The sequence below is a fragment of the Oncorhynchus keta genome, chromosome 29 (genome assembly GCF_023373465.1).
Source record: "Oncorhynchus keta strain PuntledgeMale-10-30-2019 chromosome 29, Oket_V2, whole genome shotgun sequence".
Classification (NCBI taxonomy): domain Eukaryota; kingdom Metazoa; phylum Chordata; class Actinopteri; order Salmoniformes; family Salmonidae; genus Oncorhynchus; species Oncorhynchus keta.
Genome location: NC_068449.1, coordinates 41,092,343 through 41,106,927, shown reverse-complemented (window position 1 = coordinate 41,106,927; position 14,585 = coordinate 41,092,343). Strand labels below are relative to the sequence as shown.

At 43.0% G+C, this 14,585-nt stretch overlaps 2 protein-coding genes across 5 annotated transcripts in view; both read left to right on the top strand.

The window, feature by feature from the left end:
• The first annotated feature begins 431 nt into the window (after positions 1 to 431).
• On the top strand, positions 432 to 11,938 carry LOC118362090 (uncharacterized protein C4orf17 homolog). 2 transcript variants are annotated; one of them, XM_035742293.2, is made up of 9 exons: positions 432 to 551; positions 6,576 to 6,787; positions 7,034 to 7,255; positions 8,222 to 8,293; positions 9,177 to 9,271; positions 9,613 to 9,694; positions 10,159 to 10,315; positions 10,867 to 10,904; positions 11,026 to 11,938. In XM_035742293.2, the coding sequence occupies exons 2-9, from the start codon at positions 6,646 to 6,648 to the stop codon at positions 11,259 to 11,261; spliced, it is 1,044 nt and encodes a 347-aa protein (XP_035598186.1). In that variant the 5' UTR covers positions 432 to 551; positions 6,576 to 6,645; the 3' UTR covers positions 11,262 to 11,938. The 2 variants fall into 2 exon arrangements, with proteins under 2 accessions (XP_035598186.1, XP_035598185.1); XM_035742292.2 differs by lacking the exon at positions 432 to 551 and adding an exon at positions 877 to 937.
• Positions 11,939 to 13,219: 1,281 nt separating this feature from the next.
• The window catches only part of LOC118362906 (microsomal triglyceride transfer protein-like), a 29,638-nt gene continuing 28,272 nt past the window's right edge, over positions 13,220 to 14,585 (top strand). Inside the window, exons 1-3 of one of the 3 annotated variants that reach the window (XM_052486573.1) lie at positions 13,220 to 13,296; positions 13,431 to 13,534; positions 13,661 to 13,869. In XM_052486573.1, coding sequence (XP_052342533.1) covers positions 13,809 to 13,869 — 61 coding nt within the window. In that variant the 5' untranslated portion in view covers positions 13,220 to 13,296; positions 13,431 to 13,534; positions 13,661 to 13,808. Of the gene's footprint in view, positions 13,297 to 13,361; positions 13,535 to 13,660; positions 13,870 to 14,585 lie in introns of those variants that run through there. The other 2 variants (XM_052486574.1, XM_035743624.2) reach the window with 2 other exon arrangements.

Here is a 14,585-nt window from a genome sequence, read left to right as displayed (position 1 = left end):
TCCAAGTTATCGAATTTGCTAGATCATTTGCAAGCTAAAGTTTGTGACAGTCTCTGCAGTCCTAAATATTCTATGACAAATGGTCCCTTATTCAGAGAATCTCTCATGCTATAAAATAATTCGATTTTACTATAGGCTATGGCAATGTTTTTCATAGATGTAGTCAACCCAATTTAAAAGTGCACATTTACATCCAAAACATTTTTTTTTACTATCGTGTAAGATCAACATATACACAATAATACATGAATAAATAAATAATCAACTTGAATATCCTGTCTTGTAAGGTTAGCTAACGTTAACAGTGTTTTAGAGATGGGCTGACGTTAAAATGGAATAGCATGCATACAGTGACAGCTGGGTGAGAGAAGACTCTGATACAGTAGATCTGTTCAACGTCATCAAGCCTTTATTAACATCAAGTCTTTATTTCGCGCGCGTCACGTTTCCATGGCGTCAATTCCAATGGAGCCAATGTAGTCTAAGGATTTATGGAGCACTCCACATCTGAAGAGCGGAAGTAGATGGAACATTCCTTTGACTTCGAAAAGGTAGGGAACGTTTCACTGATGAATTACGTAAATTACCTATTACACACGTATAAAACAATGGGGATACTGATTAATTAGGTTATGATGGGTTGTATTTTGTGATCGAGTTGCATTGGGGCTGTAGGTTGTCAATGTGTGATGGCTTTACACAATACATATTGTCAGCAAGGCCACATTAATAAGGCACAAAGGCAAGTGCAAGTGAGCCCCGCTTGTTGCATGTAGTGGCTTTTTCTTTGATTGTGATTGTCATCTTAAAGGCTATACGTTCAATGTGCGAATTTCTGTTGAAACTCATTTAGACAATATTTGTATACTTCCCATTAGATCTTTTGATTCTTCAAAATGTCAGAGAGACCATTTTTCGAACCTTTCAGGGGAAATACGTGAGTCTTCTGTTTATCTGTCATTCATTTAACCTACTGGATTTTTACTGACCTACTTTAAAAATGGTATTTTTCCTCCCAACATTTTGTTAATTTGAGCTTTTTAAGGCTCATGGTTGTTATGCATATTTAAAACGTGATCTCATGGCCACTTTACAGTAACACAATCATTTCCTGTCACACTCGAGATCAAATTCAAATAATGTAGATGGTAGGCCTACTGTATTGCATAATAAGTTGGTAGAAAAACAATAACCCACCCCCTTCTCTTGTTGCTTTACTGCCCATTTAATCAGTCAATCCCATCAGTTGTCAGTAGCCTATATAACACATTTTGTATTAAAGTATCACGAGCAGCAAAACAGTCAACAGACATTCCCGTTCAGCTTCTGTGAAAAGTGTGGACTCATTAGGCCTGTGTGCGATGCCTATTGAATGGAAGATGTCTGTGACTGTAGGAAGTCTGTTTACGAAACACCAAGTTATTACAATAGACTTCTTATTGTGTCTCCTTTATCATTCAAAAAACAAACGGCACCTCCACTTTCATCTGTTGGCCCTAACTGTCAAATCGTGGGAATTCCGATCGCTGTCCTTGGTGCTGAATCCGCTTGCAGCCGAGGCTATTCGTTTGTTTACCTTTTACGTGGCAAAGTCGCTAACAGGCCATATCAGGCGATGACGAATCGTATTATAACGTTTGGGCAATGTCCAATTATCCATGGGTTGAACATGCAGTGCATTTCCGAAATGCGAATGCAGCGTGTGTCTCCTTCCAAAGAGCCCGTATAGGCCTAGTGTGCGCACATTGCCTCATGCTCATGGAACAATATCATGCTTCTGACCAGATCCAATTTAGAAATATTGTTGTTTGTTTAAAAAAAAATAGATGTATGGTGTTTCGTTTAATTTGATTAAAAATCAAACGTATTAGAAAGATTCACGATCCATGGGTTTATGGCAGTGGGGTGTATTCATAAGGCTTCCTTGCTTCCCCCCAAAATTGACCAATCATTTTTTTTTTAAATAACATAAAATAATGTATATTTCGTCTCTCTTTGTTTTATCATTTCCCTTCAATTCACAAGAGGCTGAATGTACTGTATCTCACCGGAGAAAGCATCAGCGCCCCTCTGTCTCTGTATGTGTAGGCTATTTATCTGATGCAGTCTGTTCCAAAAGAGTATGACGTTGTTGCCGCCCGTAGCATTCAAGTTAATACACTGATCTACTCTATGGGTGATGCAGCCGAGGATATATTAAATGCTTCAACGTTGACCGAGGAAGAGAAACTTAACTACAGTGCCGTTAAAGACTGTTTTGAAACGCATTTTGTAGGGAGACACAACATTATTTTTTGAGAGAGCTAGGTTTAATATGCGCAAACAGGAGCAGGGTGAAACCACCGACAGTTTTATCACAGCTGTTCACAAACTAGCAGAACATTGTCAGTTTGGCGCTCTAAGGGAAGAGCTGATCCGAGATCGGATTGTAGTCGGAATAAGAAATATATAACTTTCTGAAAAGTTACAGCTGGATTTCCAGCTTACCTTGTCCAAAGCTGTAAACCAGGTTAGGCAGAGTGAGACAGTGAAAAGACAGGAGACGATACTGCGCGACAGCAGCTCCTTGCAGAACGAAGAGAGTGGGGAAATACATGCATTTTCATACAGACAGCACCAGTAGCTAGTTCAAGTGTTTGTCGCAAATGTGGGAAATCCCCTTTCCAAAGGATGCGGAATGCAGGAAATGTCACAGGAGAGGACAATTTTCAGCTCTGTTGATTAAAGCAAATGCATGAAGTTTCAGAGGAGGTACAGCAGGACAGCATTTTTCTGGGAGAAGTAAAGGAAAACAATGCTGGCTGGCATTCAGACATTAAACTCAATGGGGAGGTTGTGTCATTTAAACTAGACACTGGGGCAACAGTGACAGCTATCCCAACTAGGCTGTATAGCTATAGCAGAGATGGCCCTTTGCTCTCTACAAACAAAACATGGTATGGGCCCAGTAATAACATTTTACCAGTGGTAGGGCACTTGGTGATTAAACTGGAGAGTAAAGACAAAAGTGCCATCCAGCCTGTCTTCCGTCATTGACTCTCTAGCCAGACCGTTGCTGGGGTTGCCAGCAATTGAAGCATTGCAACTCATTGAGAGAGTGAGCGAACTGGAGGACCCAGGTGAGGTTTTCAAAAAGAAATTCCCCAAAGTGTTTTCTGGTCTAGGGAGGATAGAAGGTGACTATAGAATCCGCCTGAAAGAGGATGCTGTCCCCTATGCCCTTACCACCCCCTGCCGGGTACCTATCCCTTTATTGGCCAGAGTAAAGGAAGAGTCGGGGAGGATGGAAGAAATTGGGGCAGTGTCTAAAATAGAGAGTACCACAGACTGGTGTGCAGGGATGGTGGTGGTCCCAAAAGCCAATGGGGACATAAGGATCTGTGTGGACATGACTAAATTGAATGACCGCTCAGGTTTCTGGCAGATACCGCTGTCATCAGAGAGTAGGGCACTCACAACGTTTATAACACCGTTTGGCCGTTACTGTTGTAATGTTTTGCCATTTGGAATCGCTTCCGGTCCTGAGCATTTCCAAAGACGCATGTCCTAGCGTGGCGTCATAGTCCACGCGGACGATGTGCTCGTGTGCGGAAGGGACAGAGCAGAACATGATGTAAGGCTCACAGCAGTTCTGACCCGACTCCAGGAGACTGGCCTGACACTCAAAAAATGCACTTTTGCACAATCAGAAGGCTTGTTCTTGGGACACAAAATCAGTGCAGCTGGAATAGAGCCGGACCCAGAGAAGATCAGCGCCATCACAGATATGCCCAGACCCCAGAATGTGGCTGAAGTCAGGACCTTCTTTAGGCATGGCCACATATGTGGGTATGTTCCTCCCACAGTTCTCACATACAACCAAACCTCTGAGAGACTTACTAGCCAAAGAGAATGACTGGTCATGGGGTCACATGCAACAGGTAGCGTTTGACAAAATCAAAGGAGATCTGGCCTCACAGAGAGTGCTGGCCCAGTACCGTCCCCACGCTAAGACAAAAGTATCAGCAGATGCATCATCCTTTGGGCTAGGGGTGGTCCTCACACAGATGCATCATCCTTTGGGCTAGGGGTGGTCCTCACACAGCTGCAGGACAACATGGAGTGGCGTCCAATAGCATACATCTCCCGAAGCTTATCCGACACAGAGCAAAGATATGCTCAAGTGGAGAAGGAGGCGTTGGCGATCACATGGGCATGTGAAAGGCTCAGCCAATACCGTATTGGCCTGCAGTTTACAGCAGAGACTGATCACAAACCACTGTTGGCTCTGTTAGGGACAAAAGCACTTGGACGACTTGCCTCCCAGAGTTCTGCGCTTCCGCCTCAGATTACTGAGGTTCACCTACAACATGGTGTATGTGCCAGGGAAGGCACTGATCACAGCAGATGCACTCTCCAGGGCCCCAATTAAACGTCCATTATAAGAGGAGGAGCAATGTCTAGAGGGTGAGGTACAGGTGTCCATTAATGCAATAACGGACAGTCTACCTGCATCTCAGACCAAACTGCAGCAGATTGCAGAGGAGCAATGCAGCAGTGCAAAAAGGGATGTGAAGCCACCAGAGTGGCTGAAAGACTATGTTACGTGAAGAGAAAACATACTGTTGGGGACCATACCCAGCAAAAAGAGACTGTACCTAAAGTTAATGTACATACTGTGTGATTCAATGCTTTCATACTGTTTCAGGATGGGAAGTAGCATGTTAGAGAATAATACTGGTTTCCAAATTGCATGTCAGTTATGCATGTTGAGTTCTTGTTCATGGGAGAGAGGAAGATGTAGTAGGATGTCCCTTGGGGGTATCCGTACCTATGTAGGACATGCGAGGGCTAGAACCTCGTTGTCGCGCGTCCTTATTTTAGATCATACTAGACAGTGAGCTGTGAAAATATAACACTGTGCAGACATGCATGCAACATTCTGCATACAGTGGAATTCACTATTTGATGCAAGACTGATACCCTCTATAAGAAAAGTGCTAAAGGCCATCTTGTACAGTCTAAATGTGATTTTAATGGTAAAATGATCTTAACATTAATGAATAACTTAAAGCCGGCCCTGGAAAGCCTGTCCTGGGACATAGTGGACCTTAAATAGTTTTTAAAAATCAGTTTTAGCTTACTGAAAGCTCTCTCGCCACGAGCAACAGTCACAGGCAGTGTGCAAAACATACGTAAAGCAATGCACACTTCTCCAAAAATGCTTTGCAACTGTATCTTACAAACCTTCATTCAGGAGACCAAGAGGGCAGCATATACAGTGTTCAGGTGGAACACTTCATGATCAGTGGTTGGCACACAGAAGGGACTTTATCCTCACTAATCTGCCCAACTTTCAGAACAACAGAAAATTATCGTACAATTTTTGCAGTGGTGTGGAACCTAGTGTCCTTATGATGCTGTCCATAGCAGTAGAAAACACTTCAGATGGGAGTAGGGCTGGTTTAGAGAGGTATGGGGAGACCGGGCTGCGGAGCCTGAAGCTGCATCTGTTGGCCTTGGCACCAGGCAGGTTCAGGGACAACTGATTTAGTATGAATAGCTTGCTAAAAGTTTGCCTGCATTGATTAAGATATTAAGTAACTAATGCAAAAGTAGCCTATTTCACTATGGGCTAAGCTAACAGGTTCATTTCCACCACTCACGGACTACACCCACCTTTCTTTGTGAAAAATTGGGTGACATACTGTCGCCCTTTCTTTTCTTTTCTTTTCTCTGTCCTGTCTTTCTTTCCTTTCTGATCATTTTTGGAAGCCAGATTTTTATTTAGGAAGCTGAGACATGATGCTCCACCGGCACTCCTCACTCGCAATTCACTGCTAGCAAGTAATGTTCGCGCCTGGTTAGGGGGCAGGATCGAACCATTTCACTGTAAATAGGAGGGGGGCGCCCCTGGGGCAACCAGCGAGCATTTGGCCTCCCTTGATTAAAAAAAAAAGTATAAAATAATAGCCAATCAGCGTTAAGCTAAACTGAGCGAGCTCAACTGTGAATGGTAAAAAAAAAATCCAGTTTAGGTTTGGCGTCACTCCTATCAAATCTCATTGAGAGTATACTTAATTGACAGAAACAACTTGAATTTTCACATCTTGTTGTGTTGTTGTCCTCCGGTGGCTAGCTAGCTAAAACTGACCCTTTCCTAAATTAGCCATTGATGGAGAAAGGGATTTGAACTTGTGGTTTTACTTAATTCTCCGTACCGGTCAATGATTATCAAGGTGATCCAACCATTCATTTATACATTGTGCCCCTAGCCTGAGAAGATAGAAGTTCAATATTTATCTAGATGTAGAACGCTCATGTTAACCAGCTAACGTTGCCCATGAAAGGAAGCTAGGCTAGCGAGCAAGCATTTTAGCCAGGTAGCCTAGGACACACACACACACACACACACACACACACACACACACACACACACACACACACACACACACACACACACACACACACACACACACACACACACACACACACACACACACACACACACACACACACACACACACACACACACACACACACACACAGTTAGCCTACCTTACCACAACACCTTAACTGTGAGACCTTTCTACCAGGCCAGAGTCCAGTGTGTCCAGCCATCCCCACACCTCGCCCTTCTCCCTGGGTAATCGTGAGCTCACCACTATGTCCCTGAAAGTGGCAGAGGATAGCCCGCTATGCCACAAGCCCAGAGTGATCCGCAGCAGTGCCCGCTTCGGAGTGCCCAGCCACAGCCCTTTCTTCTGTAGGAACAACCCCCACCCACAGAGGGTCAGGCACATCAAGGGTTAGTTTGATACACCCAGAGACACAAAGAGGCATGCACATTTGTACACGTGCAAACACGCGCACACACACGCACGCACACACACACAGTGTCTATTCATTTACTAATAGTTGAGTCACATTCCCACCTAGCAGATGATGAGTAGCATTGGTACAGTGCCTCAATATTATTGAGTTTACAGATAATTCAAAAATGCCTCCATCCTTCATATAACACATTTTTCATCCATGTCTGTTGTTTGCACAGGTATCAATGACAAACAAATATGTGCTGTCAATGATGTCACCTTTGGCCAGTTTCCCCAGTACTGCTTGGGCAGGGTCCTGACCCTTGAGAAGAATCTGGTGTTGCAGTCAAACATACCGACGGCGGCCATCGGCACCAACAGCACCTACCTCCCTATTGACGTCCTCACGGGCCTCCAGTTCTTCCCCCTGAAGCAGACGGATTCCCCCTCTCTGAGGTTATGTACGTTCAGACAGTCTGGCAGTCTGGCTCCAGATCTGTTTGTGTCATGTCAATGGGCATAGGAGTTGGCAAGACTCCTTCAATAGAGCAAGTCGTCTCTGTAAATATGAACCTTTCTCTCTTTTTTTATGGTGATGTCATTTATGTACAAAACCAGCCCTATTGGTCCTGTGATATGGTGTTGTAACAAAGTAGTTCTCTTGTCAAATGGATGTGCTTTGGTTCTTGCCCTGCTGCATCCAGCTGTATTCCCGTGGAGTAGCCTATTGTACATTATTTTGTGTTTACAACTATGATGTACCTACGCACTGGTAAACTAAGTTACGATGGTGTTATTTTGATCTTGTATTTTAGCTGCATGTTATGCCTTGGATATTATAGTGTTTCTGAAAGTCAAAAGAGGCATGTAGAGTGAGAATGAAACTCTAGCCCCTACTAGACTCTAGGGCATTCTGCTACAGGCTACAGGTAACCAGATATCAGTGTGGCGGTTAAGCACTTCATTGTATCCATCTATATATATATATATATACCCTATCATGTTACAACTGCTGCACAAAGCAGCCTATTCAATACAAATGATAAAATGGTAGGGAAGATGAATGGAAAACAACAATTATTTAAAACTATGTTCATGATTGTGCCCTAAAGACACTCAAAATGTATGTATGTATTTGTGTGTGTGTGTGTGTGTGTACTGTATATGTGTGTGTGCATGTGTTGTTATCGACATTGTATTTGGGAAATTAAGTTACATAATGAAAATAATTGTACAGGAAAAAATACAAAATAATCACAGTGCTGTACAGTGTAAACATCGAAATCACATGTATGCAGGTGTCACACGTGTTTGTCAGATCTTGAATAAGGCATATGTGGGCCGTATTGCAGGCTTATGAACATGAGCATCTCCTGTCCTCAGTGCTAGCAGAGAATTAATTTGCTGCTTTTTTGTTCTCTTCCAAGTGACCGAGGCCTGGCGTGAGGAGTTGCGAGAGTTGACAGAGAGGGCAGGGCTTTTGGGAGCAGGTGGAAGAGGTGAGATGGAATATAATTTTTTCAGAAGATGAAATGTTATTATTATATACTGCCCAGCCAGGTCTAGGTAAATTCCACTTCAACTCCACCACAAGAAAGGCTGAATCCTAACTGGAGATCTCTTAACTCCAGATGTTGCCATTGATGAGAGAAAGATGGAGTGGGATTGAATTGAAATTGTATTGACCCCAACCCCAACTGCTGCATACTGCTGCAAAATATAAAATGTTGTTTAATAATGTAATCCTAACACTTAAGAGGAAACCATCTCAGTCAAAATCATTTTGGGGCCTCCCGAGTGGCGCAGCGGTCTAAGGCAAAGCATTGCAGTGCTAGAGGCATCACTGCAGACCTGGCTTTGATCCTGGGCTGTATCACATCCGGCCGTGATAGGGAGTCCCTTTGGGCGGTGCACAATTGGCCCAGTGTCGTCCAGGTTAAGGGGGGCTTTGGCCAGGGGGGCTTTACTTGACTCATCGTGCTCTAGCAACTCCTTGTGGCAGGCCGGACACCTGCAGGCTGACCTTGGTCGTCAGGTGAATGGTATTTCCTCCGACACATTGATGCGGCTGACTCCCGGGTTAAATGGGTGGGTGTTAAGGAGTGTGGTTGGGGCGGGTGTTAAGGAGCGAGGATGCATGAGTCGACCTTCACCTCCTGAGCACGTTAGGGAGTTACAGTAATGAGACAAGTTCGAAATTGGGTGTAAAATACCCACATTATAAAAATAAAAAAATTATAACATTTGTAAGTATTGTTATAGATGTACATTCTGTGTCTGGTGAAAAACATTTTTGGTTTGAGGATTAGGTTTAGGTAAGATTTAGGGTTAATATTATAATTAGGGTTGTTGGTTGTAACCCCATTGCCCTCTGACCTCCAGGCAATGGTGTCGCCTTCTTTCCCCAGTCCAGCTGTGTGTCAGCCCTCGGGGGGTCTAGAGATGACAGGGAGGGGAACCTTAAACTACAGCTGATGGTGAGCACGAGTGAAATTCATGTTTGAAAAAAAATTCCAAGGCACTTCCCACTGGGTAACGACATCAATTTAACATCTATTCCATCTTGGTTCAACATCATTTCATTGACAAGACATGGAAACAACGTTTATACAACCAGTGTGTGCCCAGTGGGTTGTCAGATAGAGTAAATTACAATTTGAATGTCTTTATTACATTGGCATACTGTATAACATACTGCAAGGAATGTTAAAAACAATTGCAACTTGCATGTTTCAGTTATAGGTTGCCTTCATGATGGCCTTTGAGTTACAGCTTGTAACACGTTATGACATAGTTTGAATACTCTTATATGTTGTAGGTGATTGATATGTTGTGTCAGATCCTGCAAACTGAGTCTATAGGAGATGTCCAGCAATGGATTCTGACAGCTGGTCAAAGAGGTAAGTGCACTGGACTGCACATATACACCAATCCATTTAGCATGCTGTCACTGTTATCTAGAGCCCTTTTCTAGTTGTTGAAATCCAGCTGCAGAGCATAGAGAGGGAAAGACAAGATTAGATAGATAAGATAGCTCTTTATTCATACCCCAAAGGAGATTTGATAGCACCGTCCAAATGAACAGTAACAAAAGGGTACATTACCAAGAAACATTTTTATCGCAGCATTAAAGTGAGACTCAGCAATTAGCATTGCCACAGGCAGAATGAACCAATAATATTGCAGAGGAGTGAGATGCAAGACACCCTCACACAAAGTATATGACACACTCACACAAAGCCTTTAAAAGTCCCCAAAATAGTGTTATTCGGGACCATAATCCCAAGTCCCTACTACGATCCATCAGGATGTAAACATTGATCTGTCATGGTGTTAACCTGTGGTGGTATTTACTTTTGTCCAGAAAAGGACCAGATTCTAAGTCTGCTGTCTTCCGCCCTGGCAAAGGACCCTGTCTCAGCCTATGAGGCTCCGGGAAGAGAGCAGCTGACAGTGAAGGAGGTTCAAAACCTCCCTCCTGCCTCCAGAATGGCTTCGATCAGTGAGGAGAATACCACCAGGTTAGTGTTTCCAACCAGAAATGTACGGCATTGTAAGACACCTATGCCAAATGTTGTCTACTGGGAGGATCGATTGTTGAAACATTTTGGTTGTTTTTGGGTCACTGGAAGATGGCAAAAGCTTTTAGTGGATCACAGCAAAAAAAAATGACGTTTTCGATTCATTGCACATTGGAAGTTGGCTGCACACTTCACAGTATACAGCCCCAGAACTAAATGCAGCCTAAAAAGAAATTGATCATGTGGGGGGAGGAAATCCTAGTTCTGAAGGAAATCTATTTGAAATTGGATGAATGATGATGCAATGTCACGGAGCATGAAATTGCCATGCTGCCAAGAAATAGTACATCCCGCTATAACAATCTTCTGGCCACTTGAATCATTGTCAATATCTGGCTGCCACTTCCCCCCTGGACAAAAACTGGAAGTTGTGCACCCCTGCACTAGGTGCTGTATAGAAATACTGCGACCCACTGGCCAATACATTTAACCTATTCAAAAAGGACAGCCTGTAATGTATTTACAAAATATATTATGTTTACTCTTCACAGAGATCATTCCCTAGAAATTATGCCAAACTGTGACTTAGGTGAGTCTCCAAGGTTAAGTCCTGACAAATAATACAATTTGTTGACCTAGTAATTAATATGTTGATTGATTCACTCAATTTCTGGAGGTCTGTCTGTCTATTTATGATACACCATTCCCAGGTAAACTGGAGGATGCAGGCACAGAGAGGGCAGAGTCCAAGACCCACAGGCAGAGACACATTGCCAGACCCCTGAGTACCCAGAGGACCCTGTGTAGCCCCACCGTGTGCCACCTCAACCAAAAGGTGGTCCTACGTTACACCAAGCGGGCCCTGATGCCTCACACACCACCTGAAGTGTTCCAGGCCGAATGGCCCAACTATACCCAGCAGGCACCTGGCTCACTCGTGACATAAAACACAACTCTGGCAAAACACCTGGGGCTGGTTCAGGAAGTTGCAACGTTACTGAACGTTCAGATAGAAATGTATGATGTAGAATAGATACCATTGTCTGTCATGATGAATAGGTTATTGTATCAGCTCTAGTGATTCTATTCATATCTGCAACACTCTGAACGTTGTGCCCTAATGAATGAACCCCTCCTGTGCATCTCAATAGACCTCTTATTCAGCAATCTGTCATTTTGGTAGTCATTTTGTTCTGATTTGGTTTGAATTAGATTTTGAATTAGTTTCATTGAGGTGGAAAGGGAGTTAAAATGGGATGTGAGTATAATCATTAGTTACAACAATACTTTTTACACTGTAATGACATAAGTAGTTACACAGTAATAATGGCAATGTAACGTAAGTGTTACCACATACTGCACCACTACTAGTATTTCTAGACTGACAATTGTTCACACAAATAGAATAACATCATCTGAAAGACTATAAAGACAATAGGATCCGTAGTCAATATATCTGTATATTTATCTCACTCATTTCCCGAATGCATGAAAAAATAAAGTGAATCAATGAATGCTTATTAATGAATACAATAGACTGTGTACTACTCCCTTCACAGAACAGCGCAAACTGGCTCTAACCAGAATAGAAAAAGGAGTGGGAGGCCCCGGTGCACAACTGAGCAAGAGAACAAGTACATTAGAGTGTCTAGTTTGAGAAACAGATGCTTCACAAGTCCTCAACTGGCAGCTTCATTAAATAGTACCCGCAAAACACCAGTCTCAACGTCAACAGTGAAGAGGCGACTCCGGGGATGCTCGCCTTCTAGGCTGAGTTGAAAAGAAAAATACATATCTCAGACCTGCCAATAAAAAGAAAAGATTAAGATGGACAAAAGAACACAGACACTGGACAGAGGAACTCTGCCTAGAAGGCCAGCATCCCAGAGTCGCCTCTTCACTGTTGATGTTGAGACTGGTGTTTTGCAGGTACTATTTAATGAATCTGCCAGTTGAGGACTTGTGAAGCATCTGTTTTTCAAACAAGACACTCTAATGTACTTGTTCTCTTGCTCAGTTGTGCACCGGGGCTTCCCACGACTCTTTCTACGTCACTCGCTCTGAGACCTTGAAGTAGTGGTTCCCCTTGCTCTGCAAGGGGCTGCGGCTGTTGTGGAGCAATGGGTAACGATGCTTTGAGGGTGACTGTTGACGTGTGCAGAGCGTCCCTGGTTCGCGCCCAGGTCGGGGCGAGGGGACAGACTTAAAGTCTATACTGTTACACTAACATAATTGCAAAAGGGTTTTGTAATGATCAATTACTCTTTTAAAATGATACATTTGAATTAGCTAACACAACGGAACACAGGAGTGATGGTTGCTAATAATGGGCCTGTGTACTCCTTTGTAGATATTCCATAAAATAAATCAGCCGTTTCCAGCCACAATAGTCACTTAAAACATTAACAATGTCTACACTGTATTTCTGATCAATTTGATGTTATTTTAATGGACAGAAAATGTGCTTTTCTTTCAAAAACAAGGACATTTCTAAGTGACCCCAAACCTTTGAACTGAAGTGTATATAAATAGGATTCTCCAATAAAGACTATGAGAAAAAACGACTTCAATGTCAAGGAAATTACTTCACTGCTTGATAAATTCTAGAACTGTTATTTCCCTTTCCCTCGCAATGTAGTCAAAGATAAGAATCATCCATAATGTAAACCCAGATCAATTTTGTCCTTGATGCAGATAGGGGTCACAGGTCAAGGATTAGTCAGCGTCCCCTCCCACATATCCCCACATCCATCCTTACCATTAGAGTGGCAAACGAAAAACTGACCTCAAATCGGTGCTTACAAATTCCTCCACACAAACACGGCAGAACGCCAAGCACCTACCATTGGCTCATATGCTGTCTGTTATAGAGTGACGTATATATTCCGTTTCCTTCAACGGTGTGTGCAACAATGTCAGTGTTTATTGCTAAATTAGGTGAAAGGTTCAATCTCAAAATCACGTCGTCTCACTACCGAGGGGTAAATGTCACCATTGTTTTCAACCTTTTAGTCGTACGTTGAAAATGTTAAGAGTATTTTATCGCTACAGCTGTGAAACTAACGTTACTGTTTTATCCTATATGTAATTGTCTCACTGATTTTTATCATGATAGGCTACTACTTGAGGACGAAACCTAGATGTCAATTCGCACTTGTGCATGCGCTGTTGATAAGGCTATCGTCCTCTTCTCATCCGATTGATCGTCATGGCCATTAGGTATGTCGTAACAGAAATGAACTGCTCGCGTACAAAGTATCATCTCCCGCCAACAGTGGGCATTGCGAAGGGATTGTCAAATCTCAGCTCTACAAGTTAATGATTTGCTCTTTACCTCGTACTTAGTACTTGAGCGTGGAGTTTCGATTCTGCCCTCCACGCCGATGACCATAATTCGAATAGTTTGGTAGCCGAGCCTTTCTTTCTGGCCTGTGAGCGCCGATCCAGTCAACTTTTACCTGCGGCCACCTTCTTGCTCCTAGTAGATTTCAAAATGTTAGCTCTCTTTGTGCTTTTGCTCTGCATAACATCTTCATTTTCTGCTTCTACTAGAGGTGAGTTATTTAAAAAAAAATGTTTTTCATGTACGGATATGTGTGATGAATATGTTATTGTATATTGTGTTGGTGTGTGATTTGCTTAGAGTATGTCAGCGGTTGGGTTCTATGATTTACAGTCCGTGACCTTGGAACTTCTGTCAACCTTTTGAATGGTCTTGCAACAACCAACAAATCACTTTCACTGGATATTCATCATTTCATAGCACATGTTTGTTCCTAAATTCAACAGTCAAATAGTTTCCTGGTGATGTAAGGTGGGCTACCGAGTGGTACAGCGCTCTAAGACACTGCATCGCAGTGATAGCGGCGTCACTATACACTCTGGTTTGATTCCAGGCTGTATCACACCCGGCCGTGATTGGGAGTCCCATAGGGCAGTGCCCAATTGGCCCAGCGACGTTAGGGTTGGCCTGGGGTAGGCCATCCTTGTAAATAAGAATTTGTTCTTAACTGACTTGCCTAGTTAAATAATAAAGTACACTACCAATAGTAATTACTCCCCTGAACATTAAGGCCACCTGTAGGGTAGATATTGTGGATATTACTGTAGCTGGTGGTAAAGTAGTTTTTTTTGGGGGGTGTCAATTCTATGAATCATAGGTGATATGAATGAAATGATTTCCTGTTCAACTTGGTCAAAATGGGTCAATACAGCTGTCTGTGGCAGGTTTTGTATGTTTGATTCAGCACTTTGTGATTGGTGATGCAAC

Bases quoted from the DNA above. Each gene is read 5' to 3' on its own strand.
- LOC118362090 (XM_035742292.2), top strand. From the start codon at position 897: ATGTCAGAGAGACCATTTTTCGAACCTTTCAGGGGAAATAC. The intron at 7,256-8,221 runs GTACGTTCAGAC...TTCTCTTCCAAG, and splicing joins TTCCCCCTCTCTGAGGTTAT to TGACCGAGGCCTGGCGTGAG. The intron at 10,905-11,025 runs GTGAGTCTCCAA...CACCATTCCCAG, and splicing joins TATGCCAAACTGTGACTTAG to GTAAACTGGAGGATGCAGGC.